This window comes from Acartia tonsa, chromosome 11 (genome assembly GCF_053477335.1).
Source record: "Acartia tonsa isolate MP-2025a chromosome 11, ASM5347733v1, whole genome shotgun sequence".
NCBI lineage: Eukaryota > Metazoa > Arthropoda > Copepoda > Calanoida > Acartiidae > Acartia > Acartia tonsa.
In genome coordinates this window covers 29,286,673-29,306,276 of record NC_137270.1, presented here as the reverse complement: position 1 = coordinate 29,306,276, position 19,604 = coordinate 29,286,673, and the positions used below count along the sequence as shown (strand labels likewise).

The following is a 19,604-nucleotide window of genomic DNA, read 5'->3' as shown; positions in this document are numbered from 1 at the left end:
TATTATTTGCATTAAAAAAAGGCCCAAAATCGTCTATTTAATTAAATATTCATTTATCCCTCTAATCATATATTAATCTATCAATGTATCTGTTTAGAACTCCTGTGTTTATGTTGGCCGTATATTCACGGAGAAAGGGAGAAAGATCATTGACAAGAATTCTGCTTTATCTTCAACATGGGGCAAGGTCAGTAAACCTTTATTATTCCAAACTAGTTAGTATCTGAAACTTATGGTTGGCTGTCTATAATACAAAGTAGAATGATGTCTGTCCGTCCGTCCGTCTGAAGCTTAAGATCTCGGTAACCACTGAACCGATTGGATTCTACTCTTCAGGGTATATACCTATTGGTCCTGTGGTGGTTTTAAGCTATTTTCTTGGGGGGGTTGGACACCCCCAACCCCCCAAAAACAAAAAAAATCCCCCCCCATTTTTTTTTAATTTGATACTGTTCCAGTCCAGGGCAGTTCCAATTTTTTTTTTCCTGAAAATTTTGAAGTTGATACTGGGGCAGCTCCAATTTTTTTAATTACCTCTTGGGGCAAAGCCCATAGAGGCTAGGGGCGAAGCCGCTAGTTTTCAATAAAGTAATATCATATTTAAGGTTCGTACTGAAACTTTGAGGCTCAATATTTTTTCTTACATTATTATTATTGTCTTTTTCTGAAGTTTAAATATTTCCTTCTTGTAGTTTTGATATCAGCAAAACATTTAAAAGAAAATATTATTGGTGTGTTTGGACATGACAATGGTATTTAAAATAAAATACAGCCCTACCCCCAACTAAATTTCTCTTTAAATTTCATATCCATTCTTTGAACGTTTATGTATCCAATAATATCTCAAAAAATGTGAGTCCATCTTGCCCTTAAAGCAAGTTTTAGCAGCATGTTAGTTTGAAAGACCTACGAAGACATAGTTATTACTTTTTATATTGTTGTATGTTTTTCATTTATAGAAGAGAAGAAGCAATAAAGACTTCGAGTGTTTGGGTTTCAACTATAGCAAGAGTTTGCATAGGTAGGATTGTATAGTAACGGCTATTTGCTTGGTTGCTGGTTTGATATGTAGCTGCTATGTAATATAGTAGCGCTGCTATTCTAGAGTTAGGGTATGTCTGTACACAGTCATCAAAAGCACTTTGTATCACACAGTAGATACAGGATATGCCAATTATAACTCTTTTTGTGTTAGATGGTATCTTAATCTATCTCACACTATCTATGAATATTTCAAAACTAAACACAAAACAAAATTCAGTATAAACTATCATTATTCATTATTTAATGTTTATCTTTCTTCCCTATCTATCTACATTCTATCTTTTCCTGTTAATCAATATATCATTCTTAAATGCATTTATCTTTCTAATCTTATATCTTTATAATATATATTATATATCAATAATCTGTCTATTTCTCTCAAATTTAGGCGTAGATCCTGAATACAGTTTGATGAATGAAAACCCTCTTTTAGGAAATAATATATCATTTTCTTTTAAACAAACCAATTCAAAGTTTTATAAGAATTTTATTAAACACAAAAATCAAATTATAAATATGGTCAATTAAGTTGAAAAGTTTATTTTCTAATCTTCATTAATATGATGGACTTGCTCAATATGAATTTATCGTTTCATACTTTTTTAGATTGTGGGCTAATCTTTTAAAGACAAGATTTTTTCCCGTAATTTCAAAGTTCTACTTATTTTAAAACAAGGATGACAACATCCATCATAAGTGAAGCACAAAAAGTCATAAATGAAAATACAGACAAAATTATTTAGAATTGTTATTGTATGGCTTTTCATGGGTCTTATTAGGTTAATTTCTAATATTTCTATGTAGTTTTAAATAAATGATTTTGCTTACTGGACAGTTCTTTTAAATCCTGTGTCTGGACGGGGAAATAGTCAACAAATATGGGAGGCTACGGCAGGTATTGTTCGACAATTTTAATATTAACAAAATATACATATGTAGATTATTTAGAAATAGATATATTTATGAAGGAGCTAACTTAATAATATTTTAAAGAGTGTTTGATTTCAGGTGTCCTAATAGAAAGTGCTGTTCCTTGGGAGCTTATTGTTACAAGAGGAAAAGGTCACGCTAGGTAATAAAAAGAAATTTAAAGTATTTATAGTAGTAAATATTTACCTTAAGATTTCGATAACTACAAACTGATTGCATTCTTCATTAAATGTATTCTTCTTATTTTCCCTGGATAGTTTTAGGCTATTTAATTCTTATATCTATGTTTCGTTTTAGGCTATTTTCCTTTCTCCTTTGAATACAGATCACCTAGAGACTAGTAGCGCAGCTGCTAGGATATTATTACCCACTAAAGATGGTGGATTTTTGAAATGTAATTTGTGTAAATTAAAATATTTAGTTGTCACTTTAAGAAATATAAGAATATTACGGAAATTTTTCTGCTTGATTTTCCTCAAAACTAATCTATAAAAAATAAAGATTTAAAGGATAACTAATACAGGATCTTAACTAGTCTAATGCTCTTTATTATTGAACTAGTATATCTTTTAAAATTTTAAAATTTTCCTGCTTCGCTTATAAATTTGTTGTCATTTGTTTATTTGTTATTATTTAGGGACGTTATGAGACAATTAGACTTAGATGAGTGGCGGGGAGTACTGCTCATTTCTGGAGATGCACTTTTACATGAAGTCTATAATGGTTTATTTGTAAGGTAAATATGGATAGATTGATATCATATATACAGATCTGTAAAATGGTTAGACAGGCGAAGGACTTTTAAAGTAAGTGCCCAATGGACTTTAGGTTAAGAGGTGTGTCTATATTGTCTATAATTTTCGTTTTGTAAGGATTGACATTGGCCTAAATCGGAATTAATAAAAAAGTTTTAAACAAAGTTTCAGTAAAACATTCCTACTTTTGTAGAAAGAATAAACCAATCAAAATCATACAATTACATAGAATTGCATCAAATAATATCTCACAAAATAGCTATTAAGAGTTAGGTTATGATGTGTTTGTTAAGATTTTATAAAATTAAGTAATAATTGCCGAAGGAAGACTAGCGGGATGGTTAGTTCTTCCGTAGGGACAATGTGCTTGGAAGGAAATTTTTTTTGCAGAAAAGGTGATATTGTTAGTCAAAAATTACATGAAGTTATTTTCATAAAAAAACGATTGTTTTCATTTAAATTAAATATTTCAATCAAATCTATATTCTGTATCTTTGTATGACAACAGAACATTCCAGCATCATTATTTTTTAAGTTTTGGGCCCTGGATTTTTTACCTCGTCAAAATTTAGCGGGAAAATGAAATATATGTTGTCATCATTTCCCTGAATATTTCAGGGGTGACTGGCGGCGGGCCCTGGAATTTCCAGTTGGCATAATTCCAGCGGGAAAATCAAACGCCTTTTGCAGATCAATTTTAGATGCACAGGTATTTGAAACTTATTTTGATAATTACAATGCTATATAGTATCGACGACGTTTTTGAAATAGTAATCTAAACATAAGAATTAACTAATATGAAATAGAGTTGAGGTAATATAAATTTCAAATTTGAAAAGTAAGTGGGAGAAAATATAGCATTACAGAAAGAAGAAACGTAGTACAGAAAAGAGTACACACATGGTTAACTACAGAGTAGCTTGGCTTTAAAATTAAATTATGTTTTAGGAAGATAAGTTGGACAACGACAATGGAGTCATATCACAAGCTTTGGCCGTAGGTAAAAAAAACATAAACATATGAACTAGTTTTATAATGGTCAGGTTTTAGACACACAAATCTTAATGAAAAGAAAATCAAGCAATCAGGAATGGATTGTTGTTTGAATGGATCTTATTACTGGGATCTTACACCAGCTTTTTATGTCCTCTAATAAAGTGAAACTCCTAGCGGGCTAAAATAACGATTTTCCCCTTCCACCTCCTTTACCCTATCCCCTCCCCTCCTATTGGATTAAAAACTGACCAATAATATCCATGTTAGCAAGCTAAATTGACGACAATTTTTCTCCTGTCTTAATATCCACCTATATTCTACATTGTTACAATCACAATCACTATCAATATCTTATTTTTCTTATTGTGGAATAGATTCAACATATTGCTAAACAGGCTTTTCAGCAGTGTAGTGCACAATGTTTTACCAGGGGGTGTAAAACTTTCCAAGGCAGTTCTTCTTAATATCTTGTTTTAGGGGGATGTAGATTAGAAGACACCCCATTTCTGCACGCTTTGTGATAAATCAATTTTAGAAATAATTTATTGTTTTTTTTATTGTAGGTCGCTGTAATCTGGCTCCGTTAGACTTAATGCTTATCAGACTTAACCAAGAAACAAGGTACTTAGTCAGGGTTATAAAACAAGAACAATTATATTCATTTGTAAGGCAGCAATATTAAACAAATTACAATAATTCAATGTTTATCAGACCGAAACAAGTAACTTAAACAGTGATAACTATTCAACAAAACAATTTTGTCATTAAATAGAGCAACAAAATGTATATGAAAAGGTTAAAAAGATTACACTTCCATTAAACAAGGAAGCGCAACATTTATTTTAAAGGATTAATTACTTTTGGTCAAACACTACCCTCAAGTCAAATTGTATTTTGAATAGCGACATGTTAGGAAAAATGAGCTTTGCTGCGACTGCTGAAGAATCAAAATTTGGTGATTTACAAAAAAATCTTTAGCTAGACTCTAGCTATAACTTAATTTTGCAGCTGTTTATAACAAAAGCCGTTAAGACTTTAGCTGCAGAAAATTTAGGCTTGAGGTGATGAACATGACGGTTGTCTAAAAGTAAGTTATCCTATAATGAAAATCATATTTTTATGTTTTTTTTTAGGGTTGGTCTTGTTTCAGTTGGATGGGGGCTTTTAGCAGACGCTCATTTTTATATGAAAAGTATTAAGAGTTTTACTGATATAAGGTATTAGATAGATAATAGAATTATGAAAATTAAGCTTTTTATCAAATTTCTGCAATTACATATTTGTTATTTCTTAGTTTAAATATTTGTTCCCTATGATATTTACTATTTGATTATTTGACTTCTTACTCAGTAACAAATTTGGAAAATAATATTAAATAAATAACTAAAAAGCATTTACATTTCTTTAACCGATTACAAGTACGATTGTAATTATAAACATTCAAAGATTGCTGCCTAATCTCCCTATAAATGGGTATGGACTATGGAATAACTATTTACATTAATGTAGAACTCAGCCTTGACTATTTTTTTATGTTTTGTGTTATTTTTATTATTTGATATTTTTTAGATATGCACTGTATTTTCTACTACTCTTCAGCAAACGTCGAGTATACCGTGGAACGATTAGGTAATACAAAGTGTAAAGTAATTGTAATTAGTGCACTTTTTTACCTAGTAGATTTGAAGTTTAAAAACCCACTCTACCTGAAAAAAAAAGATATTTCAATTTTAATTATTTATTTGAAATCAATGTCAAAAAGAAATAATATTTTCAATTTTAGTTATGTCCCTGTTGAAGTACCAGATAAAACAACTATCCATGTAAGTTTAATTTTTTAATAATTATTTTTATTCAGAACAATAAATCCAGGGAAAAGGGAATGTGATTCTGACAAACAATTCCAAGTAAAAATTTCCCCACAACCCCCTTCTATTATTTCCCCCCTTCTTATTTACTTCCCTTTAGTTACATCAAAAACAAGTTTTACGCCAACTCTACGCCAACTCTACGCCAACTCTACGCCAACAAAATATTTAATTTTCGGCAATTGCAAATAAAATTAATCGGCTGAATAGCAGTCCCTGAATAAATAAATCTATAAATCTAGGTACCAATACACGGAGACACAGATTCTGACTGGACAGAAACATCCCAGGAGTTTTCTGTCCCAGTTCTAAATAAAAATGGTGGTGCTCACAAAAAGTTTCATCCTTCTGTTATTCAAGGGTAAGCAAGTTCAACTTAAGTTTTCATTTTTAGTGTTACGTAATAATATTGATCGATAGTGATTGAAATAACTCATATCCTGGTCTTTTTTCCATTATGCAATCCATCTTTGGCAATTTTCCTTTTTCATTTTTTCTTTTTCTCATTCTTTTGTTACTTTTTTGTATTTAAATGTGTTTTGAAATGTATTAAAAAATACACTTGATCAATACCTCTTTTTATGGCATTAAAAACTCTATGGCGGTTTAATTTCATCTTAAGCTCTCATAAAATACTAGCCCCGTTTTAAAATTTCATTTATGATGTAATCCTCCTTGTTTCATTCAGATATGCCACCTCTAGTCATAGTGAGGATACTGGAGGCTCACCCTCCAGGAGGACAAAGGTTCAGTTACCTCCACCATATGGACATGCAGGTATTTAATGGATGTCCTATCCATAGTATTCATAATAATATTAGCGGATGCATGTATATGTGATTATTGTCGTAGAAAATTGTGTTAAATTTAACCTTAATAATTAACTATGAAATAGCTGTTTAAAACTTTTAAAAACATCTTTTACTTTTGTCATATCAATTCTTTGAATACATTTATCTATTAGGACATAAAATTTATTTGTACTGCATTTTAAATCTTTTGATCCTTTATCCCGTGTACTTTAACACATATTATAAGCATATTTTATTAATTTTGCAGGCCTTCACCCTCATCTACCCCATGACCATCAGCAACTAGTCAATCATCTTCAACATTATGAATCTCAACCATCTCTTAATGGTAAGTTTTCATCAATCTATCAACATATCTATCCTATCTACTTATCTCATCTTTCAATCCTATCTATCTAACTATCTAATCTTGCTATACTATCTATCAATCTCATCTTTTTATCCTATCTATCTATCTAATAATTCTATTCTATCTATCTATCTCATCTTGCTATCTTATCTATTTATCTCATCTTGCTATACTATGGTCATGCGTAGATTTTGCATTTGTGTAGATTTTCTGAATAGTAGTATTTCTGAAAAGGTCTAATCATAATCTATTCATAACAGTTCTAATAATATGCTATGCAAACCGATCATAATTTTAAAGAAATTTTATTGTATTAAATACAACTTTTTTCTCAATTTAAGAGTAAATGTAGTTTTAAAGGTAAAAACAGATATTTTAAAAATAATTTAAGATTTTTTTAAAATTTAATTTTTGCAAATATTTATTTTTTTTATATTTTTTTAAAAACGTGATAGTATCTTGGAGTACTATAAACAATTATAGGTCACTAAATGGTAACATAATCAACCTTTACATTACAAGAAAACTTTATTTATAAAGATTTAAATTATTTTAGTGGAAACAATTTATTTTAATTTACTTATCCCTGTATCCCTGAGGAAGGATGAAATTACAAGAAACAGGTGCAGACTGCAGTTTTTAATAATTTATACCATCAGGTTAAAAATTAAAGTCATACCTTTCATGCAAACTCAGCACTTTTAATTATAGTGCTTTAGAATTAGTTTTTTTAGTAGAGTATTTTTTAATTAGGTTTAAAAAAGATTTAAAAAATAAAAACAATTTGGGATATTTTCCCTCACATGGACCAAAAATGTTTCTGGTACTTTCAATAGGGTATTTACCCTGCAGGACTCTATGCGTTATTTTGTGTTCACATTTAATGTTATTAACTTTTTAAACTTGTTTGTTAGTTATCCTTGACAGAAAAATTTTGGACAATAAAACACTTCCTGTATGAAAATTAGAGTTGGGGAGTTAATGTAATTAGGAAAAGCAGATGAATTTCAAATAAACATATATATTACCATAATTTCACAGCGTAAACAAGCTAAAGATAATTTTCTTCTTATACCTTTTTTAAAAAATTATTATTTTATGAAAATCAAATCGAATTATAATTCAATTAAAGTTTTAGCTAAGATTTTTAAATCTACGGATCGACTTTTCTATGAAAATATCTAAAAAAAAGCAGTGGCGTGCACAGTGCTTCACCAGGAGTTGGTGCAACCGTTAGCGATTGAAAAAAGTGGAAGACAGGCCTTCCCAATATTAGTTTTAAGGGGGGTGTTGACATTCTTCTACACAATCCTAACACATGCCACTGATATCGCGTATTTTCCACATTTTTCCGACAAATTAAAATAAATTTTTTGTTCAGATCCTTAACTTTACGAGGGGGAGGAGTAATGTAATTGACAAGGAGGAGAATACCAATACAACATATTATGTTAAGTTGGCAGCGCAGCTACATTATAAAAATGATCTTCAAACAACATAACATTTAAAAATAAAATAGGAGAAATTTTGATTTTAAAACTTTTACAACCAAAACAAAAATTTCTGCCTCTTGAGCCATATTTTAGTACATAAATTATCTTAAAAATTGTGTATTATTTATGTGATTTAACATCTCATCACACAAATTATTATTCACGTCCATGAATCAGGAATGTCCTTGTTAATTTGTCTCATTTTACTCTGCACGTCTATTGACATTTTTAAAAGCGAAGCTTTTCTATAATTAGGGTCGGTCCTTCCTTAACGGATAGCTTTTTTGTTAATTTAAACTTATTATAATTTTTTAACATGCAGATATCAAACTTTGTATGATTATTTCTATAAAAAATAGGTATGATTTAGGAAACGTAGCATTTCTATAATCGTTAACAGAAAGTCAGTACGTTCATTTTAACATGCTATTTTTTTAAAACTTTGACAGCAAATTTTACTATATGATATAATTATCCTGACCATCTGATTTTTACCCATTACAACAAGGTACAATGATATAAGCAATGCATCTCTATAATCAAGTCCTAAGAATGTAAACATGGCATTACACATTATCCTGTATTTAAGCATTTTTGCCAAAAATATACTTACAATTTTATTTAGATTTATACATTTGTATTAAATTTATTTAGTTTTGATATTCTACAAGTGTTAATGTTTGTTTGTCCTATTGTTTCAGAGCTTCACTTTTATGGATGTTGTAATCCTTGTTAGAATATAAACTTGAGAAAATTAAACTAGGATAACAAAATTCATAAAGCATAGCTCAATAAATCAAACGGATACACACACATAAACACATGTAGAGTAATAGGACATTAAATGTCAAGTTCGGACAAAAATTAATTAATTAAAGGGTAATTATTATGGATTGGATATACCAATTTTTTAAGACTTGCTTGTAAATATGCTTCGCTTAGAACATTAAAAAAACGACGGGAGGGGACATTGTGCTGTTTTTAAACTAGTCTCCATTATAATAATGTTTTATTCAGTTTTGGAGACTTCTATTGAATTTGATTGGTTGGTGCATTAAATTAAATGTCCGAATGTTTCAACCACTAATTGTGATCTACAGAAGGGGAAATTTTGTGTTTAATTATTGCATTTTTATAAAAATTTATATTTCATTGTCTTATCCTTTAGATCCATGACAAAAAAGTAGGAGTTACATTATAAAAGGCGGGACAAAACAACCCATACAGATTATATTTTTTGGGGCGAAGCTACTTTAAAAATAAGATTTTAAATTACAGTAATAAATGATATGTATTAATACCCTTATAAATAAATGTTATCCTATGCAAATATGGACGATAGATTGACGTACATTCCAGATGATGATTAAACAAGGATGACAACATCCATTAAAGCGAAGCTCTAAAATGGTAAGACAAACGAACATTAAAACAAGTAGAGTGTCATGATAATTTAATATAGGAATGTAGGAATCATCATGAAAAGTTTGAAATTGATTGGACAATTCACACCTGTTTAAATTAACGAAAAGGGCTAACTTATTACAGGACGTTTTATTTTGACATACTATTAAAAAAGCGAATCTTTTCTATAATTAGTGTCAGTCCGTTCGTAACAGATAGCTTTTTTCGTTAATTTAGGCATGTTAGAATTTTCCTATCGATTTCAAACTTTGCATGGTGATTCCTGTAGTAGTAAGGTACGATTTAGAAAGCGTAGCAACTCTATAATCATTACAAGAACGTCCGTACGTCCATTATAAACATATTGAATTTTTTACTTTTTTACATTTCTGAATTTTGGTATATTGATTCCTTGGAACAGCAAAGTACATTATTATAAGCGAGGCAACTCTACAATCAAGTCATAAAAATGTAAGTATGTACATAGACATTATTCTGTATCAAGCAGTTTTTCAACAAATTTACTTACAATTTTGCTTCGACTCTTATACATTTATATTCTAATTATTCAGTTCTGACATCATAAAAGTGATGATGTCCGTTTGTCCTACTGTTTTAGTGCTTCGCTTTTATGGATGTTGCCATCCCTGTTTTTAAAGTCTAGTTAGTAAATATGCTTCGCTTATAACATTACAAAAACAAAGTGGGGGGATATTGTGCTGTTTTTAAACAAGTCCCAAAAGTTTTACAAAAACAGCCCAGAAAAACCATCCTTTTCTGTCCAAACACCCAGGGTATTAGGTTAAGTAACACCCATCAGACAACTAACTCTTTGATTACACGACCTTTGTCTCAGAAGTCCTAACAGTGCATGGTATGAGTTGCTCCTGTTTTGAGCCAAGGCATTCCCCCTACTCTATCTATTTATGTCGCGCACCTGACATAGTACAAGTACGAACAACTTTTGATGTCTTTAGTTATGACGCAGTGTTAAACCTATCACCTCCCGACGACGAGCGGATGCGCTTTGTTTTGAGCAACGGTCGTGAGTTAAATTGAAAACTACTGGCAGAGAAAAACCTTTCCTATTTACCGACGGAATGATCGACGATCAAATTATTGAGTAGCTTGACTCAAAAAGAGAGAGTGGGGGGGGGACTATGGGCTATTTATTACACTAGTCCAAAAACCAAAAGTTTTATAATAATGTTTTCTTATTCGTTGGCTTAACATCTTTGGGAACTTTTAATAACTTTTGGTAACTTTGTTAAGTTGAGTGTCCAAACGTTTCAACCACTAATTATACCCTACAAGAGGGTTAAATTTTGGGTATTTATATTGGGTATGTACATTAATTTATTGGCCATTTTCTTATTCCTTTAAATCCCTGAGCTTTCTTAGACAGGTGAGAATTGTTTCTTATGGTGTTTTATTCTTACAACAAAATAAATTTTCTTTAAATTAAAAGAAACAAAGTATATAGTTCTATGAGAACTTGTGAGCAGTTATAGAAAAATAAAAAAATAGAAAGACAGCACAAAATGATTAGGTATATGCATTAAAATTTAGCAATAAGACCTATAACATATCGGTAAGAAATTACTAAATTTGTAAAACAATAATACATGACTATTTGCTGTAATGTTTATTTGTCGCTGTGTATGAAATCCATATCAAGTTACTACTATTATTGGACATTTAGTGTGAATTCGTAACAGTCAAGAAAAACGTTACTGGATATTATAGACTTAAAGTTGACTAGTTTAGCCCAAGTCTTTTATACTTCATATAAGAAACAAAACATTGAAAATAATAACATTTCATTTTGGTATTCCCTAAATTCATTGGAGGCCCTTCAATATTTTGACTAAAAGATTAGAAGCAATCTTTTCTAAGCAAGATTATTGAGTATTGTAAGATAATTTTATCTCTTTTATACACAATTCTATTTATTATCATTTGCCAATAAAAAAAAATGGAAATTGTATAAACACCGTGTAATATCCTATGACTTCCGTTCACCAATGTCGATTAGGAAGGGTGTTTACATGGGGCGTAGAAGAGGATTTGAGACCACCTTTTTTAGAATACAGGATTGGTTTAACTTCCAGAATACAACCAAATTGAATCTTCAAAATTTTAAATAACATTGACAAGAAAGGTATTTTTTAAAGGTTTTACCGTTTTGACACTTAAAGGAGAGAGTATATTCGATAAAAAAAATATCCTAGATTGGAGAGAACACCAAAAAAAAATTAAATTTTGCCAATTTTTTTTTCTATTTAGCTTAGATCTGAACTTCCTGATATCATTTTAGAATTTTTTTTGTTAATAAGGGATCCTATCAAATAGCCCCACTTTTATTTGATTTTGAATATTCCCCTGCACCCACGCAGTCTATACGTTTTTTCCACATTTATGTCCATTCAGAAAATCTATTTCAGAAAACCTATAGTCAATCTATACTATCTATCTATCTCATATTTCTATCCTATCTATCTATCTCATCTTTCTATCCTATATATCTATCTCATATTTCTATCCTATCTATCTATTTTATTTTTCTATTCTATACTATCCATCCTATCTATTTACCTAGGAATGATGTCTATCTATCAGAATCCGTATTCAGTGTACTCAGCTCTACAGCCACCAACACTGGCTCATTCTTATGCTCTGGTAATAATTTAAGGAGTTATTTACAGTAAATATTTTTAGTTTCTTGTTTTATGTCAGATTTAGTTATTTAAATAAAAAAGCATAATTTTAAGATGCCATAAAATCGTTTGACTTTTTCAAATGTTTTATAAAACATACATTAGCTTTAGATTAGTAATAAAAAGAAAAAATTAATAAAATATTCATATTGCTTGGTTAAAAATAATAAAAAAATTAAAACATAAGAACAAAAAGCAGAATAATAAAGGCCTTAGTAGACTATTTTCCACACAGACAAAGATATATAGCAGGCCTTCACAAATGATTTAGTACTAAATAATATACTTAAAGAATATTCCAAAATAGTTATACTGTTTTTTTATATTGTGTTTATTTAGTCTTGGGAAGAGCTAGACAGAAGGTTATGTACGCTTAGTTTTATCAATATAGAAGAGGATGTCAATAATAATAGAACTCAGAGGTAAAATCCTTTCCATGTCACTCTTTTTAAAGTCCTTTCCATACAATAGAATAAATAAGGATAAATGCATAGTTGATAAAATTTTATCCTTCCTAAATATTTGAAGAAGATGTAAATAACAATAGAAAACAAAGATCTTAAGAGATAAGACAATGTTCGACAAATTGATATTCATCACCGATGATGATACACAAAATTACCCTTCTTTAGATTACAATTAGAGGTTCAAACGTTTGGATATTTAATTTAACCAATCAAATTTCAATAAAAGTGATGCTGTGAGAATTGGTGCAAAAAATATGACGTAACAAAAAAAATTAGCCAATGAGAGGCCGTTATTGACCAATGGCGGCCACTACCATTGCCGCCATTAGTCAATAACGGCCTCTCATTGGCTAATTTTTTTTGTTACGTCATATTTTTTGCACCAATTCTCACAGCATCATAAAAGTCCCAAAAGTTGTTAAGCCAACGAATAAGAAAACGTTTTTTTATATATTAAACTTAAGGGTCTAGTGTAATAAACAGTCCCCCCTCACCGATAATAAGACTTTTTTATTATTTATAAATCACTGACGGCTGCGCCCCTGGAGGCATCTGGAGACCTCTGTCCATTTTCAAGTTTAGTTTTAAGAGCAAGGATGGTTGTTCCCTCCCCCAAAATAGCTATAAACCTTCTTAGGACCTATGAGATGCTACAACTGTAAAGGAGAAACATATAGGTGCATCGTTTATAGAGATCTTTAGCATACAAACATCCTGTTACTTTTACATAAATTATGTCTTTGAAACTCCTAACCAAAGTGGAGATGATGGATTAGTTTTTCTCGTATTCATTCGAATCCGGTGAAAAGGAACCGGGTCTCATCCATACGAAAAAACTTTGTCTAGCATCGTATTATATCCAGCTTTCTACGAATATAAAAATGTACAATCATAAGATTAAAACCAGTTTTTTTAGCCCCAAGGTGCCAAAGGCGGAAAGCAGTTTATAATACGATGCTAGAAATAACTATTATCCGAAACCAAACCGAAACGATATGTAGAATTGTTTCAAAATTCTCAATATTTTTTGAGGCATTATTAAAAATGGGGAAATTAAAAAGTTGTTTATTTATTACGCTTTAATTGTTGAAAAAAATGTTTGTCAAAAAACAAAACTATTTTCCTTTTTACGGTAGAGAGTCATCATTGAAGAATTATAGCGGCCGGCGTTCAGCTGCCAGCACCGCTCCTTATACGTCCCTTCCCTTCTCACCTACACCAACTGGTGACCCGCCAACAGCCCCAAGTCCGGTTTTTCCCAGGTACGATTAGGAACATTTCCTATTGATGTAGGGGATTGCCAACCTCCCCCCCCCCCTCTTTTCAATTTTAATTTTAAAAAAGAAAAAGTAATTTTTTTTGAAGTGGTCATTCTTTGTTGGAGCGATTTCTCTCGGTAGTGTGGTGGTGCACTTCCCCCACATAGTTATAAATCTTCTCAGGGCCTATGAAAAACTACACTGTGACGGAAAATCATATTAGCGATATCCTTAAGTACAAACAGACAACCTATTATAACTTAGGTGGGAAAAATAAATTCACTGAAGTGAAAACTCTTTTTCTTCAAACAATTTCATAGAAATATATTACTGTGATATTTTAGATTTAGGACAGGATTCAGATATATCTTTTACAATAGAATTATTTAGGAAATCTTCTCACACTATGGACCCCTGCACAAATCCCTATACAGCTACACCACTTTATCAGGTAAACAACTTTAGCTGAAGAAAGTCTTTTTAAATTGCCAAACGATTCAAATTCAATGATATCCTTTTTTTTTATTTTAACATCTTAACTGGAAATGGTGATCTATTTAATTACTGAAAAAATTACATGAATAAAATTATTAAAATACGTATAGATCATTTTATATGTGTCCCCAGTAAAATCTTGTGAACAGGTAGCATTTTTAAGGCTATTTTGCAAAAGATAGGGAGGTGACATGGGAGAGGTTTTCAAAATTTTATAAATTTAAACTAAAGCCATTCAATTATATTTAAAAACGTGTAAAGTTATAAAAAGTTATATAAACCTCTTTTTATGTAGGCGCACATAAAAGTTTTCTTATTTTTCATTTTTAAATCAAGCAAACCTTTTAATCTGGCTTCCAAAAATTTAAGAACACTGAATATGAATCAGTATAACAGGCCAGAAAAAAATAATTTTAATGAAAACGTGATTGATAAAAATTAAAATCCAAAATTTACGAAATAATACCTTTAAAAATTTAATTGTCAACTATCTCTCTATCTATCTAGAACTGGGTATCTGTCAGATATGTTGGTGTCCACATGTGCTAACTATCTCTCTATCTATCTAGGACTGGGTATCTGTCAGATATGTTGGTGTCCACATGTTAACTATCTCTCTATCTATCTAAGACTTGGTATCTGTCAGATATGTTAATGTCCATGTGTTAACTATCTCTCTATCTATCTAGGACTGGGTATCTGTCAAATATGTTGGTGTCCATATGTGCTAACTATCTCTCTATCTATCTAGGACTGGGTATATGTCAGATATGTTAATGTCCATGTGTTAACCATCTCTCTATCTATCTAGGACTGGGTATCTGTCTAATATGTTGGTGTCCATGTGTTAACTATCTCTCTATCTATCTAGGACTGGGTATCTGTCAAATATGTTGGTGTCCATATGTGCTAACTATCTCTCTATCTATCTAGGACTGGGTATCTGTCAAATATGTTGGTGTCCATGTGTTAACTATCTCTCTATCTATCTAGGACTGGGTATCTGTCAAATATGTTGGTGTCCATTAATTATCTCTCTATCTATCTAGGACTGGGTATCTGTCAGATATGTTAGTGTCCACATGTGCTAACTATCTCTCTATCTATCTAGGACTGGGTATCTGTCAGATATGTTGGTGTCCACTTGTGCTAACTATCTCTCTATCTACCTAGGACTGGGTATCTGTCAGATATGTTGGTGTCCACATGTGCTAACTATCTCTCTATCTATCTAGGACTGGGTATCTGTCAGATATGTTGGTGTCCACATGTGCTAACTATCTCTCTATCTACCTAGGACTGGGTATCTGTCAGATATGTTGGTGTCCACATGTGCTAACTATCTCTCTATCTACCTAGGACTGGGTATCTGTCAGATATGTTGGTGTCCACATGTGCTAACTATCTCTCTATCTATCTAGGACTGGGTAACAGAATCTGCCAGATATGTTGGTGTCCATGTACTAAATCTTCCATTCCTGGATTGTAATAACAAAATTTGTCCAGATTCTTCCTTTGGTAAGATCCTTTTCTGTGGCAGTTTTTGCCTTCTTCTGTTTAATAAAAGGTATATAACATGGATTTAGGGATAAGACAATCGACAATTAATTCAATTTTAGAGTTCTAGCTCAAAAGTCTTCAAAACTAGATATACCTAGAAAAATAGCAACAATTTAGCTAGGTAAGATTTTATGAAATATGGATAATCAAAAATAATTAGGCCCAAGGAAAAAGATAAGATATTTACCAAATAAGAAGTTGAAAACTGGTACCCAAAGACTTGAAAACTAACAAAAATAAAAAAAAGTGTTCGTTGTTTCTAATACCAAAAGAAAAAGGGAGCCAAAATAATGAATCTTTTTATCCATTATCCCTGGAAAATATATTGTGAAGATTCCAATGATTTTTTGTTTTGTCAATTATGGCGGAAATGAAATATTCGTGAAAGAAATGGAATTTACTCGGCTGGTAGGAAAGATAAAATTTTAAAATTTGTTTTGTAGTCAATAAGTATCTACTTGAAACTATTATTCTGTGTGGATAATTAAAATTATTGTTAGATGATGGAGTAATGTGGCTGTTGCTTATTCGAGAAAACTGTACCAAATCAAATCTTTTGAAGTAAGTCTATATTTATAAATAATGTCTTGCTTCTATATCTAATTACTACACCAGACACAAATAAACCTTACTACTTTAAATAAGAGGATATTTCATAATTTGTCGGACTGAAAATTTGATTGTTATAGAGAATATGTACTACCAACTCCTAGGAGATTTTAAATAAACCTTATTATTTAAGAATTAAACGGTATTAAACACCAATAAATCAATAAGCTTTTACAAACTCTAGCGGATTAAAAACGTGCTATACTTTTAGAATGTTAATGGGATTGGATAAAGGTGAGATCTACAACACACCAGGAGTTGAGCTATTTCCCGTGTCTGCTGTAAAAATTCAGGTACAAAAAAGATCATGATTGCTGGATTACATACTTTGTGGTTGGGACACTGCTATCTTTACAACAAGCAGAATTACAACCGGATATTTTTAAGGACAAATGTATAAATGTTTGTTAAAAATAAAATCATATTTAACAAGCAACACTTGCATTTGTGTATTCTATTAATTCCATGGCAAAATACATCTATACATTACCTAATTTTAATTCATACATAAATCAACCAATTTTGACGAAGTAAATTATGTGTGTTGATTTAAAAATCTGAATGGCTGATTTGATTTGGAAGTTTTACTTTTATTTTAGACAGAAATAGGCTAGTTCTCATTTTAATTTAAAATATTAATTTGTTGTTGAGTTATAATAGAAAACAAATCTGTATAGTTGTTTGATAGGCTTGTTCTTATTTTATAAAAAATTATGGTACACTTCTATAGAAAACAAATCTAAATAGTTGTTAGATGAGGTCTTTATTTTTAAAAAAGAAGTTTATTTATTGAACTGGTCCACAAAGTTTTCTTCTTTTGATACGTCAGTTCATTAAGTTGAGTGTTCTTAGGTTTCAACAACTAATTGTAATCAACAGAAGGGTAATTGGAGATGTACTTCAATTTATCGACTATTGTCTTATCCCTTAGATAGATACACTAAAATAAATTTTTATTTGTAGCCAGCAGCTGAGGAGCTTAACTCCTATATGATTCTAGATAAACAGAAGATACCTGCAAGTAAGTTTAAACATTTAGTACATTTAGAAAAGGGATATTTTTTTATAATACCAGAATAACATACATGATAACTTTAAACAATGGCTTTTTAGGCCAATACAAAATTTTGATTACATAACCTTTGTCTTGGAGCCTTAACGCTTTGTGTAGTAAAGAAGACCCTGGAAGAAAAAGAGTAATGAAAAAAAAAACAAGAATAGTTATTAAGCTCATCGTATTATAGCCAGCTTTCCGCGGATATTAAATGAAAATTATAAGGAAGGACCGAAGGCACGGTTAACAAAACTAGAATCATTTTTATGATTTTTATTTTAATATTCGTGGAAAATTGGTTGTAATACGATGCTATATATGATTTTTCATTATAGCTGATTGCCGTTTCTAGTCTTAATCGGTTTCGTAGCCACACTAGAAAAATTTTTAGTGCTGAAAAAAGGGGGAATTAAAGAAAGAGATAGAGGAAATATTGAAGTAAACAATGGACAAATAAACAGACAGATATTTCTAAAGTAGATTAGGATAAAATAAAACTTTTTTGCAGGTGATATTCAAGTCCAAATGATGGCAGCAACTGGAAGAGTATTTGTAAAATAGATACACAGACACAAGAATAATATTTGTTTATAAAAAAAAACATTTAAATAATAACAAAGATTTCAAAAATAAAATTTCTTTTGATCCTCTAAAAAAAGCAATATTAAAGACATGTAACATGTAAAAAGATGGTCAGGCAACTTAGTTACAGCAATATTTTTTATAATTACCAAGTTTAATTCATATTGTATTATATTAATGTTGAATAAATTTTACAATTAAAAAAATATTTTCCAGTTTTTAATTTAAAGCTATTCTGCACAATTTAAAATGACCGCATGTCCGTATTTAACGTTCTTATGTAAACGTAATTTCTCGGCTGAATTTTAAGGAAGATTCGCCTCGCCAGCCACATCCATTCTATATTTTATCCATCTGTCTGTCTGTAATCTAAAGGATTTACTCGAATATGAACACTTCTCGACATTAGTTTCTTTTAAATATACATGACTGAAATGTTAAGTAAGGTTAGGTTTGCCCCACAGTGTTAGAGCCCCCCGCAGAAACTAGAAATAGGGGAAAAACTACTGTGAAAATAGGACGAAATGCCCCTTAAGAGGCGTTGCCACGAAAGGGACTATACCCAAATATTCTTATGAATTTAAAACATTTGATAATAAACTACGTGCTAAACTTTTTCTAAAGATCTGTAGATTTAACATAATGCTTTGCCCCAAACAGCAAAATGAGTCAGATATTTAAATCGCTAAGAAATCTTTGCATGGGACTTTTTAAATATCTTCACTGTCATATTATTATTTATTTAATGAATTAAATTCCCCTACTTTTTTGACAAACGGGCAATGCTTACACACTTGAAACAAACACACAAAAACATATTTTGACACACACATAATAAACCACACTCCCTTTGAGACACAACCCAACACAGACAGACTAGATTACACACAAAATCATAGACACATTATACATACAAATACAAACACAACTAGATTTTCAATGAAATTCACTCACTCCATGGAAACATATAGAATAATAATATTAGACAAAATATTAACAAAGAAAAATGGGGTATAGTCCTTTCCACGACATCCCTCCATAAGGAGCGATTCTTCGTATTTTTCACAGTAGCTTTTCTCCTATTTCTAGCCCCTGCGGGGGGCTCTAACCCTGCGGGGCCAATTACCTAACCCTGTGGGGCAATCACCTAACACAATATAACCTAACCTAACCTAAAATAACCTATAAAAAGCCATTTTAAAAATACGAA

The 19,604-nt window shown here is 30.7% G+C and overlaps 1 protein-coding gene across 1 annotated transcript; it reads left to right on the top strand.

The window, feature by feature from the left end:
- The first annotated feature begins 1,620 nt into the window (after positions 1–1,620).
- Positions 1,621–18,602, top strand: LOC145332890 (sphingosine kinase 2-like). The gene is made up of 21 exons (XM_080177991.1): positions 1,621–1,939; positions 2,053–2,116; positions 2,612–2,710; positions 3,348–3,438; positions 3,678–3,729; positions 4,289–4,346; positions 4,859–4,942; positions 5,295–5,354; positions 5,509–5,548; positions 5,836–5,954; positions 6,282–6,370; positions 6,653–6,733; positions 12,251–12,330; positions 12,708–12,790; positions 13,972–14,097; positions 14,485–14,545; positions 16,011–16,107; positions 16,650–16,710; positions 16,970–17,051; positions 17,722–17,779; positions 18,321–18,602. Exons 3-21 carry the CDS (start codon positions 2,619–2,621, stop codon positions 18,371–18,373), a joined length of 1,467 nt encoding a protein of 488 aa, XP_080034117.1. The 5' UTR covers positions 1,621–1,939; positions 2,053–2,116; positions 2,612–2,618; the 3' UTR covers positions 18,374–18,602.
- The last annotated feature ends 1,002 nt before the right edge of the window (positions 18,603–19,604 follow it).

What these genes read in the sequence shown, in the direction of transcription:
- LOC145332890 (XM_080177991.1), top strand. Translation starts at nt 2,619, where the DNA reads ATGAGACAATTAGACTTAGATGAGTGGCGGGGAGTACTGCTCATTTCT. An exon ending in TATAATGGTTTATTTGTAAG is followed by an intron (nt 2,711 to 3,347) that starts GTAAATATGGAT and finishes TGAATATTTCAG; the next exon opens with GGGTGACTGGCGGCGGGCCC. An exon ending in ATCTCAACCATCTCTTAATG is followed by an intron (nt 6,734 to 12,250) that starts GTAAGTTTTCAT and finishes CTATTTACCTAG; the next exon opens with GAATGATGTCTATCTATCAG.